The sequence below is a fragment of the Anolis carolinensis genome, unplaced genomic scaffold (assembly GCF_035594765.1).
Source record: "Anolis carolinensis isolate JA03-04 unplaced genomic scaffold, rAnoCar3.1.pri scaffold_7, whole genome shotgun sequence".
Classification (NCBI taxonomy): domain Eukaryota; kingdom Metazoa; phylum Chordata; class Lepidosauria; order Squamata; family Dactyloidae; genus Anolis; species Anolis carolinensis.
In genome coordinates, this window is record NW_026943818.1 from 32,322,375 (window position 1) to 32,336,637 (window position 14,263).

The 14,263-nt window shown below is 42.9% G+C and overlaps 1 protein-coding gene across 1 annotated transcript in view; it reads right to left on the reverse strand.

The window, feature by feature from the left end:
* Positions 1–13,196: 13,196 nt before the first annotated feature.
* wdr18 (WD repeat domain 18) overlaps positions 13,197–14,263 on the reverse strand; it is a 35,279-nt gene continuing 34,212 nt past the window's right edge. The window contains exons 9-10 of the mRNA XM_062959508.1: positions 13,542–13,610; positions 13,197–13,433 (exon numbers count right to left, since the gene is read on the reverse strand). Of these exons, the coding sequence (XP_062815578.1) occupies positions 13,302–13,433; positions 13,542–13,610 (201 nt within the window). The 3' untranslated portion in view covers positions 13,197–13,301. The remainder of the gene's footprint in view (positions 13,434–13,541; positions 13,611–14,263) is intronic.

Consider the following 14,263-nt stretch of genomic DNA (forward strand, 5'->3'; position numbering starts at 1 on the left):
CACTTGATTCTCTGCACTTTAGCCGTTGTTTTGACATCTTTGGCTCCATATCTAGGTCTGTTTGCGCCTCTCCGTTTGATCCATACACATCCCTATTTAATATCCTCCTGCTCCAGAATTGAGTTTCCCGGAGACAAACGCAGGCCCGCTTGGCACCCGCCACCGCTTGCGCCTGGCACAAGGACGCGGGACTGATGCGCCAAAGCCCTCGCCTGCCTTCCTCCCACGCGACGGGGAGGCGGCGGCGTGCGTGCCCTTCGCCTGAAACACGCATCCCCGTACCCGGGGATTTAATGCGGCAAAGAAAGAAAAAGAAGAAGCGGGAAAAACACCACTTTCTCACACGTTGCCCTGCTTTCGGGGTTTATCACTCCCCGCTCCCACCGGAGCCTGGGTCCTATTACTCACTCTTCGCTCCCACGAGGCCTCTCGTTCTTCCCATATATCTTTCTTGCACATTGCCCTGCTTTCGGGGATTATCACTTTCCGCTCTCACCAGAGCCTTCTCGCTCCCACCGGGGTCCTATCACTCTTCGCTCTCACGGAGCCTTCTCGCATTCACTGGAAACTATCACTCTTCACTCTCACCGGAGTCTTCTCGCTCCCACCAGGAGTCCTATTACTCTTCGCTCTCACGGAGCCTTCTCGCATTCACTGGAAACTATCAGTTTCCGCTCTCACCAGAGCCTTCTCGCTCCCACCAGGAGTCCTATTACTCTTCGCTCTCACGGAGCCTTCTCGCATTCACTGGAAACTATCACTCTTCGCTCTCACCAGAGTCTTCTCGCTCCCACCGGGGTCCTATCACTCTTCGCTCTCACCGGAGTCTTCTCGCTCCCACTGGGGTCCTATCACTCTTCGCTCTCACAGAGCCTTCTCGCATTCACTGGAAACTATCACTCTTCACTCTCACCGGAGTCTTCTCGCTCCCACCGGGGTCCTATCACTCTTCGCTCTCACTGGAGTCTTCTCGCTCCCACCGGGGTCCTATCACTCTTCGCTCTCACGGAGCCTTCTCGCATTCACTGGAAACTATCACTCTTCGCTCTCACCGGAGTCTTCTCGCTCCCACCGGGGTCCTATTACTCTTCGCTCTCACGGAGCCTTCTCGCATTCACTGGAAACTATCACTCTCCACTCTCACTGGAGCCTTCTCACTCCCAACGGAGCCTTCTCACATTCACCGGGACCTATCACTCTTCGCTCTCACCGGAGCCTTCTCGCATTCACTGGAGACTATCACGCTCCGCTCTCACCGGAGCCTTCTCGCTCTCACGAGAGCCTTCTCACTCCCACCAGTTCCTATCACTCTCCGCTCTCTCTGGAGCCTTCTCGCTCCCGCCAGAGCCTTCTCGCTCCCACCGGGGTCTTATCACTCTTCGCTTTCACCGGAGCCTTCTCGCTCCCACTGGAGCCTTCTCGCTTTCACCGGGAACTATCACTCTCCGCTCCCACCATAGCCTTCTTGCTCCCACTGGAGCCTTCTCCCACTGGGGTCCTATCACTCTCAGCTCTCACCAGAGCCTTCTCGCTCTCACCTGAACCTTCTCGCTCTCACCTGAACCTTCTCACTCTCACCTGAACCTTCTCGCTCTCACCAGAGCCTTCTCATTCCCACCGGAGCCTTCTTACTCCCACCGGGACCTATCACTCTTTGCTCCCACAGAGCCTTCTCACCCCCACCTGGATCCTATCACTCTTCACTTCCACCAGAGCCTTCTCGCTCCCACCGGAGCCTTCTCATTCCCACGGGGATCCTATCACTCTCAGCTCCCACAGAGCCTTCTCATTCCCATGGCTTCCTACCTCTCTTCGCTCCCACAGAACCTTCTCACTCCCACTGGGATCCTATCACTCTTCACTCCCACAGAGCCTTCTCGTTCCCACCGGGATCCTATCACTCTTCGCTCCTACAGAACCTTCTCACTCCCACTGGGATCCTATCACTCTTCGCTCCCACAGAGCCTTCTCGCTCCCACCAGTTCCTATCACTCTTCTCTCCCACAGAGCCTTCTCATTCCCACCGGGATCCTATCACTCTTCGCTCCCACACAACCTTCTCACTCCCACTGGGATCCTATCACTCTTCGCTCCCACAGAGCCTTCTCGCTCCCACCAGTTCCTATCACTCTTCTCTCCCACAGAGCCTTCTCGTTCCCACCGGGATCCTATCACTCTTCGCTCCCACAGAGCCTTCTCGTTCCCACCAGTTCCTATCACTCTTCTCTCCCACAGAGCCTTCTCGTTCCCACCGGGATCCTATCACTCTTCGCTCCCACAGAGCCTTCTCATTCCCACAGGTTCCTACCACTCTTCGCTTCCACAGAGCCTTCTCGCTCCCACTGGGGCCTATCACTCTCTGCTCCCACCCCCGCAGCGGCGTTAATCCCACTCCAAAGGACCCTATATGTGTTTCTTGCACATTGCACTGCTTTAGTAACTGCTTTAGATGCCTCTTGAGTAACCAGAGCGCCAGCCTTCCCCTTCGTCTCTCCCGCTTCGCTTTCACCGAGTCATGCTTCGCGACCGAACGTGTGACCGGAATGCCAAACGCGGGAACCCAAGGCCCTGCTTTCCCCTCCTCCCTGCGTTATTTTTGGAAAGCAGGCTGGGAAAGGAGAGCAGAAGGATCCGGAACGGGGTTTTCCAGAACGTCCAGGAAATACACGACTGCAAGAGGCATTGGAAATCGATCAATCAATCCATCAATCAATCAGTCTGATTTATATCCTCCCCTTTCTCTCCAGGCTTGCAATATATCGATCGATCCATCGGTTGTATATATCATCTTCTTTCTCTCCCAAGTAGGATAAAAAGGGAGATGCCTTTCAATCAATCAATCAATCGATTGATCAATCAATCAATTTTATGTATTAATTCGATCAATCCTTCAGTTATATATATATATATATATATATATATATATATATACATATATATATATCATCCTCTTTCTCTCCCAAGTAGGATAAAAAGGGAGATGCCTTTCAATCAATCGATCGATCAATCAATCAATCAATCAATTTTATGTATTGATTCGATCAATCCTTCAGTTATATATATATATATATATATATATATATATATATATATATACATATATATATATCATCCTCTTTCTCTCCCAAGTAGGATAAAAAGGGAGATGCCTTTCAATCAATCGATCGATCAATCAATCAATCAATCAATTTTATGTATTGATTCGATCAATCCTTCAGTTATATATATATATATATATATATATATATATATCATCCTCTTTCTCTCCCAAGTAGGATAAAAAGGGAGATGCCTTTCAATCAATCAATCGATCGGTCAATCAATCAATCAATCAATTTTATGTATTGATTTGATCAATCCTTCAGATATATATATATATATATATATATATATATATATATATATATATATATAAAATCCTCTTTGTCTCCCAAGTGGAACTCAAGGCTTGTAGGATAAAAAGGAAGATGCCTTTCAATCAATCGATCGATCAATCAATCAATCAACCAATCATATAAATACTGTAAATAAATAAATAAATAAATAAATTTTATGTATTGATTCGATCAATCCTTCTCATATATATATATATATATATCATTCTCTTTCTCTCCCAAGTGGAACTCAAGGCTTACAGGATCAAAAGGGGGGTGTCTTTCAATCAATCGATCAATCAATCAATCAATCAATTTTATGTATTGATTCAATCAATCCTTCATATATATATATATATATATATATATATATATATATATATATATATATAATCCTCTTTCTCTCCCAAGTGGGAGTCAAGGCTTGTAGGATCAAGAGGGAGACACCTTTCAATCAATCGATCGATCAATCAATCAATCAATCAATCAATTTTATGTATTGATTCAATCAATCCTTTATATATATATATATATATATATATATATATATATATATATAATCCTCTTTCTCTCCCAAGTGGGACTCAAGGCTTGTAGGATCAAGAGGGAGACACCTTTCAATCAATCGATCAATCAATCAATCAATCAATTGATTATGTATTGATTCGACTCCTTTCTGTCCAAAGTCAGGATGCTGTCCAATCGATCGATCAATCAATCCTTCGGTTATATATAATATATATATCATCTTTTTCTCCCAAGTGGAACTCAAGGCTTACGGGATCAAAAGGGGGCGTCTTTCAATCAATCAATCAATCGATCGATCGATCGATTGATTGATTATGTATTGATTCGACTCCTTTCTGTCCAAAGGGGACAAAAGGGAGATTATTTCCAATCAATTGATCTTATTCGTATCCAGACTCGGACTCAAGGGCGACGGGATCGAAAGAGGGATGCTTTCCAATCAATCAATCAATCAATCCATCCATTTTATTGATCCCTTGACTCAGGGCGACCCCGTGAGTTCTTGGTCTGTGGATTTCGAAAGGATTCGAACCCGGCTCTTGGTTTCGCCGCAGAGCGAGCAGATGTCTTTCCCCTTGGCCGCCTCCCAATTACAGGCTCGTTTGCGGATTTAACGAAGGGCTCCCCTGGGGTCCAAGCAGATGGGCCGAGCCTGCCAATCATCCGCTCGAGAAAGAAGGAAGGAGAGAAAATACTCTGGTTGCAGTATTTGTGTGTGTGTGTGTGTGTGTGTATATATATATATATCCTGCTATGTGTGTGTATGTGTGTATATATACACACCACGCTATGTGTATATTTTTGTGTGTATGTGTATATATATATATACATATGTATATATGTATATGTATATATATATATATATATATATATATATATATGCACTGCTATATGTGTGTGTATGTGCATATATATATATACCCTGCTATGTGTGTGTATGTATATATATATATACCGTGCTATGTGTATATTTGTGAGTGTGTATATATACACCCCACTATATGTCTATGTATATGTGTGCGTGTATATATATACATATATATATACCCTGCTATGTGTATATGTGTGTATATATATATATATATATATATATATCACCCCACTATATATATGTGTGTGTGTGTGTGTGTGTATATATATATATATATATATATATATATAATCATCCCGCTATATGTGTGTATATATATACACCACGCTATGTGTATATTTTTGTGTGTATGTGTATATATATATATACATATGTGTGTGTGTATATATATATATATGCTATATGTGTGTGTGTGTGTGTGTGTGTGTGTGTGTATATATATATATATATCCTGCTATGTGTGTGTATGTGTGTATATATATACACCACGCTATGTGTATATTTTTGTGTGTATGTGTATATATATATGTGTGTATATATATATATACACCCCACTATATGTCTATGTATATGTGTGCGTGTATATATATACATATATATACCCTGCTATGTGTATATATATACACCCCACTATATATATGTGTGTGTGTGTGTGTGTGTGTGTGTGTGTGTATATATATATATATATATATATATATATATATATATATATATATATACTAGCTGTGCCCGGCCACGCGTTGCTGTGGCGAAGTCTGGTGTTCTGGGAAATAAAGTATTGAGGAATTGGTGGTAGTTAAGGTCAAGGGTCAAGGTTTTCCCCAGACATTAAGTCCAGTCGTGTCTGAATCTGGGGGTTGGTGCTCATCTCCATTTCTAAGCCGAAGAGCCGGCGTTGTCCGTAGACTCCTCCAAGGTCATGTGGGATGACTACATGGAGCGGCGTTACCTTCCCGCCGGAGCAGTACCTATTGATGCACTCACATTTGCATGTTTTCGAACTTCTGGGTTGGCAGAAGCTGGAGCTAACAGTGGGGGCTCTCTCCGCTCCCCCAATTCAAACCTGTGGCCTTTCGGTCCAGAAGTTCAGCAGCTCAGCGCTTTAACACGCTGCGCCATCAGGGGATATTATTTCCTAAAGGTTGTGAATATACAATATTTCTGATTGGGTTTTTTTGTTTGTTGGAGGCAAGTATGAATGCTGCAATTAGGAAAAATGATTAGGATGTAATGGCCTTGCAGCTTTAAAGCCTGGCTGTTTCCTCCCTGAGTGAATTTTTTGTTGGGAGGTGTTAGCTGGCCCTGATTGTTTCCTGTCTGGAATTCCCTTGTTTTCAGAGTGGTGTTGTTTGCAATATTTTATGTGCTTCTACTGTCTGTGGCCCTGAGAAAACAGAGGATTTTCCAGACTTTGATGATGGGAATACTTTGTTGGGAGGTGTTAGCTGGCCCTGATTGTTTCCTGTGTGGAATACCCTTGTTTTCAGAGTGGTGTTGTTTGCGATATTTTATGTGCTTCTACTGTCTGTGGCCCTGAGAAAACAGGATTTGCCAGACTTTGATGATGGGAATACTTTGTTGGGAGGTGTTAGCTGGCCCTGATTGTTTCCTGTGTGGAATTCCCCTGTTTATTTACTGTCCTGGTTTTAGAGATTATATTGTTCTGCATTATTCTATCCCAGTAATTATTTCATATTAAAGAAGAATCTCACTTATCCAACATTCGCTTATACAATGTTCTGGATTATCCAACGCAGTCTGCCTTTTCATAATCAATGTTTTTGTAGTCAGTGTTTTAAATTCATTGTGATATTTTAGTGGTAAATTTGTAAATACAGTACAGTAGAGTCTCACTTATCCAACATAAACGGGCCGGCAGAACGTTGGATAAGCGAATATGTTGGATAATGAGGAATTAAGGATAACCCTATTAAACATCAAATTAAGTTATGATTTTACAAATTAAGCACCAAAACATCATGTTAGACAACAAATTTGTCAGAAAAGTAGTTCACTACACAGTAATGCTATATAGTAATTACTGTATTTATGAATTTAGCACCAAAATATCACGATATATTGAAAGCATTGACTACAAAAATGCGTTGAATAATCCAGAACGTTGGATAAGCGAGTGTTGGATAAGTGAGACTCTACTGTAAATACTACATAGCATTACTGCGCATTGAACTACTTTTTCTGTCAAATTTGTTGTATAATATGATGTTTTGGTGCTTAATTTGTATAACGATGACCTAATTTGATGTTTAATTGGCTTTTCCTGAATCCCTTCTTATTATCCAACATATTCACTTATCCTGCCGGCCTGTTTACGTTGGATAAGTGAGACTCTACTGTATATTAATAATCTTATATTATCTGCTCAGAACTGGATTATCTGAGGCCCCTTCTTCACAGCTGTATAAAATGCACACTGAAGTGGATTATATGGTAGTGCGGAGTCAAGATAATCCAGTGCAAAGCAGATAATATAAGATTATAAATGGGTTATATAGCTGTGTGGAAGGGCCTTGAGTCTACACTGCCATATAATCCAGTGCAAATTAGATAATCTGTGGAAGAAGCCTAAGTGAGGCCTAAATCTGCCTGTCCCCTCACTGAAACCTGGCTGTCCCTTGGTTGCTAGGCAACCAAGTGGGCAGAGATTAGCCCTCTAAACTGGCAGCAATTGGATAAAAAAATTATTCCTCTCCCTCTAATTAGGACTTTATTTTTCTTTTCTTTTTGTTGTATCAACCTTGAGGCGTGGATGATGGGTTGTGTTGTCAAATTTCGAGGTTGGGGGGCCTGTACTTTTGTTGTTTTGTGAATTGCCGTGATGCCATCACTCTTTTATATATATAGATATATAATCCCCTGCTATGTGTGTGTGTGTGTGTATGTGTATATATATATATATATATACCACACTACGTGTATATGTGTATATTGCAAAATTGACTTTTTCAAATAACCCGGGCAATGCCGGGTACCCAAACTAGTATACACACACACATATATGTATGTATGTATGTGTGTGTGTGTATATATATATATATATATATATATATATATATATATACACACACACATACATACACATTCCGTGAACCGAATGCAAAGCCTGGCATTCAACTAACTCCTTCAGATTTATTACATTGGACTGCGAGCCGATCGATCCATCGATCTCTTCCTTGGCCGTATTTATTCAGTTCTGCAACACTCGTTATTGTAGTTGATTTTTTCATCCCGTATTTTTCCTCCTCCCAACTTTCGTTCCGTTTCGGCTTTGAAATCCCATCTTTTCCCGTCCTTTTCGGTCCGTGACCGAAATAACAGCTCTGGCCTCCTTGTATTTTTTAAAAAAGACATATCGATTGGACTCGGAAGGGAAACTATTTTGAGACGTAGCACCGGGAGCAAAGTTCTGAAACTTTACAAGGATTTTACAGGATCGAGCAGAAAAAGCAGTGCTCCGCAGCGGAAGCGTGCTGGGCCCATAACCACTGTCAGGGCGCACGGTTTGGATAAACACACATGCAGCGGAAGATCAACGAAGAATCACTGGCAACAATAAACAGGCTTCAGTTTTCCGATCAATCAATCAATCAATGTTATTGATTTCCGGAAGGGACAGAGAATTTCATCTATGCTAACGATTGTGCCATCACCACTCAAGCAGAGAGTTTCGAAATGTTATTGATACAATTTCTTTCTGCTTGAGTGGGACTCGAGGCTTTACAGGATCGAAAGAAAGAACCCTCGTCTAGCCGTGAAGTTTGCAAAGTCAATCAGTGAGGGTATCTGCATAAAAAGTAGCTTGGCCTTTATTCCCTGGTGGCAACCCTCGGTGAGGAAGTTATTAACTGCCGCTTGAAGGGTTTGCTGTCTGGAGTCCTCTATTTCTGGGCAGCTTTCTTTATTTAGGGCGCCTCCAGGCAACAGAGGCCAGGCTACCCCCCTCCCCCCCCCCCCCGATTGACTTTGCAGCTTCAAGGCGACTCAGAAACAGGAGAACGCTATCCAATAGGCATGTCCGATCGATGAAAAAAATGTTTCAATTCTCGTTTCTAAAGTAGGGGGCGCTGGCGCTTCGATATAGAAAGTTTTTTTCACCCAAAAATTTTGGATATTTCCGAAAATTCGTAATGATTCTAAATGTTTTTTAAATGGCGGACGCGCATGCGCAATCGCTACACGCCGGGCTTGTATGGCACTCTTCCATGTGGACGCAGAGGATGTTAGCCGCCACCTTTGCGTCCATCGTGGAAGCTTCTGATTGGCCGGGGAGCGGCAGCAATGTTGGGCTGCGCTAAGCTCCCATTCAAGGTAGGTTGCAGAAAAAAAAATATTTTTTAAAATATATTTAAAAAAAATTTTTTTGGGGGGGGGGGGAAATAACGAAACATTAAGAGACAATTAGAGAATGGGCCAACAATGGTTCGAATTACATTGCTGGTTGCGCTGTGAGACAATGTCTTGGAATTCGTATCAAAAAGCGAGAACAATCCGAAATAATTCCGATATACGATTCAAAACGATTTTTTGGACATGTCTAATATATATATATATATATATATATATATATATCCCTGTGGAATGATGTCCAGGGTGGGCGAAGGAACTCTTGTCTGTGGATGTTGCAATTGGTAAGCTTGAATAGAATAGCCATGAAGTTTGCAAAGTCAATCAGTGAGGGTATATGTAGACAGGCAGTGAAGCAAGTGGAGTGTGGATATATATCCCTGTGGAATGATGTCCAGGGTGGGAGAAAGAACCCTTGTCAGGCTTGACGCAAGTGTGAATCCCATTGAGTAAGCATGAAGATGCAAATTCAATCAGTGAGGGTCTCTGCATGGACGTAGTGAGGCAAGTGGAGTGTATACATCCCTGTGGAACGATGTCCAGGGTGGGAGGAAGAAGCCTTGTATCTTGGAACTGGCAAGCTTGGATAGCATTGAGTAGCCATGGAGTTTGCAAAGATTATCCAGGAGAGAGTGCTACTGGAAGATGGCCATTCAGCCCGAAAAAACTCACAGCAAATCGGAGACGGGAACCAGTCATTTCCGCCCTCGTTCGATGCACCCTATCAATGCCGTTTAGGGTGATTTGGGTTTTAAAACGGACCGACAAAAAGCAGGCCGCCGGAGGGACGTTTGGCCTGAAAGAGAAGAGTTCACGTTGCCCTGAGCGAGCCTCGCTTCGGTCCATCACTTCTATGTCTTTCCTTTTCCCAATTTGTTTCTCCGAGTTGTGGGTTGTCACACCCCTCCTCGAGTTTGAAACCGAGCGAAAAAACAAGGCGATCTCTCTCCGCCTTGGCTGCAATCAATCTCCTTAATTAACTGTCTGCCGAGGAGCAGATAAACTATCCATCCCAGGAATTTGCTTAATAGCTTATTTGGCCTCGTTGCGATTTTCTTCTCCTCGTCTCGTTCCAACATTGTGCCGCGTTGTCTTTCCTCCCGAGCCAGAGTTTTACAGCGAGATAGATATCAAGGGTGACTCTCGATCTCTCGTTCTCTTCAATCAGTTCCAAGAGAGCCAGAGTTTTACAGCGAGATAGATGTCAAGGGTGACTCTCGATCTCTCGTTCTCTTCAACCAGTTCCAAGAGAGCCAGAGTTTTACAGCGAGATAGATATCAAGGGTGACTCTCGATCTCTCGTTCTCTTCAACCAGTTCCAAGAGAGCCAGAGTTTTACAGCGAGATAGATGTCAAGGGTGACTCTCGATCTCTCGTTCTCTTCAATCAGTTCCAAGAGAGCCAGAGTTTTACAGCGAGATAGATGTCAAGGGTGACTCTCGATCTCTCGTTCTCTTCAATCAGTTCCAAGAGAGCCAGAGTTTTACAGCGAGATAGATGTCAAGGGTGACTCTCGATCTCTCGTTCTCTTCAATCAGTTCCAAGAGAGCCAGAGTTTTACAGCGAGATAGATGTCGAGATCCCTGCCTTTTCCCTCGAGGGTGACTCTCGCATCTGGATCTCTCGTTCTCTTCGATCGATCCGTTCCAGAAGCTCAAGTTAAGGACCTCGGAGAGCTCCGTCGACACTTGTGAAGTCTAGTTTTTGAAGGGCGTTGGAGAGCTCCGAAAACGATGATATTTGGGGTGGAAAGCATCCCTCGAGTCCCACGTTGGAAAGAAAGAAGCCGTATCAATAACATTCTCAGCTTGACCGATGATGGGAAAATCGTCAGCGTAGAGGAAACTCTCTGAGCCTTCTGGCAATTCATTGATCGATTGGAAGTTGTATCAATAACATTTCAAAGCTCTCTGCTTGACCGGTGATGGGAAAATCGTCAGCGTAGAGGAAACTCTCTGAGCCTTCTGTCAATCAATAAGATTGATTGATTGATTGGAAGTTGTATCAATAACATTTCAAAGCTCTCTGTGTGAGCAGTGATGGCACAATCGTCAGCGTAGAGGAAACTCTCTGAGCTTTCTGTCAATCAATAAGATTGATTGATCGATTGGAAGTTGTATCAATAACATTTCAAAGCTCTCTGCTTGAGCGGTGATGGCGTGATCGTCAGCGTAGAGGAAACTCTCTGAGCCTTCTGTCAATCAATAAGATTGATTGATTGATTGATTGGAAGTCATATCAATAACATTTCAAAACTCTCTGTGTGAGCAGTGATAGCACCATCGTCAGTGTAGATGAAACACTCCCTTCCAGCAATCAATAATATCCAAGATGGGATGCCAAAACCGGGACAGGAGGAAACTCCTGGCACTTGATTGATCGATCGATCGGAAGTCGTATCAATAACATTTCAACGCTCTCTGCTTGAGCGGTGATGGCTCTAAGCCTTCTGACAATAAGATTGATTGATCAATTGGAAGTCGTATCAATAATATTTCAAAGCTCTCTTCTTGAGCAGTAATGGCACCATCGTCAGCGTAGAGGAAACTCTCTGAGCCTTCTGTCAATCAATAAGATTGATTGATCGATTGGAAGTCGTATCAATAACATTTCAAAGCTCTCTGCTTGAGCGGTAATGGCACGATCGTCAGTGTAGATGAAACACTCCCTTCCAGCAATCAATAATAATCCAAGATGGGATGCCAAAACCGGGACAGGACGGCGGTTATTAAACTAAAAGCATGACCTCAACCAACTGGCACGCCGGTCGGGACGCTTGGCCCAACACACTCAGGGAGATTAAACCGAACTTTTCCAAACTCTCCGCTTGCCAACCCGGCATTCCCGGTCCAAATCGATCTCTGTTCTGAGAACGGCAAACCGTTCTGGGTTTAAGTCCGAACTTCAAACGGATATATCCCGCAAAATGTGACAGTGGGTTGGGCGTTTCGATATATTACTGATTCTGCCAGAGCCGATTGTCCCGACTCTCTCCGAGATCCGAGCGAAGACGATGCGTCAGCTCTTCCGGGCGCCTTCGAGGCACGGCTCGTCAACTCCAGGGCTGGATTTCCTCGAAGGCTTGTTCCCAACCGAGATCTGTATACACTTCGACAACTCGCGCTCCGGGGAGTGAGCTGGTGAGGGTGACTCGAGGTCGGAGAGACAACCACGAATCGGAAGGGACCCCAGAGGCCAACCAGTCATACCCCATTCTGCCAGGTAGGACGACACCATCAGATCTCTCCCAACAGATGGCCATCCAGCTTCAAAATCCTCAGAGCATGGCCATATGTATATACATATATATATATATATGTCTGTCTGTATGTGTGTGTGTCATATATACATATACATGTGTGTGTGTATATATATATATATGTGTGTATGTAAGTATGTGTATGTATCTGTTTATATATATTTCTCTGTATGTCATATATACATATATATATATATATGTATATGTTTGTATGTATTTTTATGTGTCATATATACATATACATGTGTGTATATATATGTGTGTGTGTGTATATATATATATATGACTGTATGTGTGTGTCATATACATATACATGTGTGTGTGTGTATATATGTGTGTGTGTGTGTATGTAAGTATGTGTATGTATCTGTGTATATATATGTCTCTGTATGTGTCATATATACATATACATGTGCGTGTATATACGCCTGTATGTGTGTCATACATATACATGTATATATGTGTGTGTGTATATATATATATATATATATATGTCTGTATGTGTGTGTAATACATGTGTGTATATACATATATATGTATGTTACATGTGTGTATATATATGTATGTATATATGTGTGTGTGTATATATATATGTCTGTATGTTTGTGTGTATATACGTCTGTATGTGTATGTCATACATATACATGTGTGTATATACATATATATGTATGTATACATGTATATATATATATATGTCTGTGTCATATATACATATACACGTGTCTATATATATATATATGTCTGTATGTGTAAGTATGTGTATATATCTATATATATATATATTCATGAAAATCTGCCCTCTTGTATTAGGTTTCCTTTATTTTTGGATTTATTTATTTTTTTACAAAAAGAAAACTTCAAAAAAACATACACGTCACAGTCGGCGAGGACACGGATGACCCCGCTATTTGCCCGGCTTGGTGAGGATGTGGCTGGAGAAGTCGAAGAGGCTCTTGTTGATCTTGCGGAGGGTGCGGACCTCCTCTTCCAGCTCCGTGACCTGGATCTTGAGCTGCTCCTGGTCTCCCGACAAGTTCTGGGGAGGACAGGATATCATTTGAATATATATATATATATATATATATATATATATATATATATAGAATATAAGTTTACATTTCACAAATCGGTGCCCACGGCTTACCTTCTCCCTCGTGGCACACATCTGGGAATGCAAGCGCTCGGCCTTCTCCAGGTAACTCTCGCCGGATCCCTGTGGAAAGAAGTCGAGATAGGAAACAATCAGGGCCAGCTAACACTTACCTACAAAGGAAACAACCAGGTCCTGCTAATACCTCCCAACAAAGGATTGCCACAGGCAGGAAACAATCATTAGTCGTCTAACACCTCCCAACAAAGGATTGCTGCAGGAAGGAAATAATCAGGGCTAGCTAACACCTCCCAACAAAGGAAACAATCAGGGCCAGCTAATACCTCCCAACAAAGGATTGCTGCAGGAAGGAAATAATCAGGGCTAGCTAACACCTCCCAACAATGGAAACAATCAGGGCCAGCTAATACCTCCCAACAAAGGATTGCTGCAGGAAGGAAATAATCAGGGCTAGCTAACACCTCCCAACAATGGAAACAATCAGGGCCAGCTAATACCTCCCAACAAAGGATTGCTGCAGGAAGGAAATAATCATGGCTAGCTAATACCTCCCAACAAAGGAAACAATCAGGGCCAGCTAATACCTCCCAACAAAGGATTGCCGCAGGAAGGAAATAATCAGGGCTAGCTAACACCTCCCAACAAAGGAAACAATCAGGGCCAGCTAATACCTCCCAACAAAGGATTGCTGCAGGAAGGAAATAATCAGGGCTAGCTAACACCTCCCAACAAAGGATTGCCGCAGGCGGGAAACC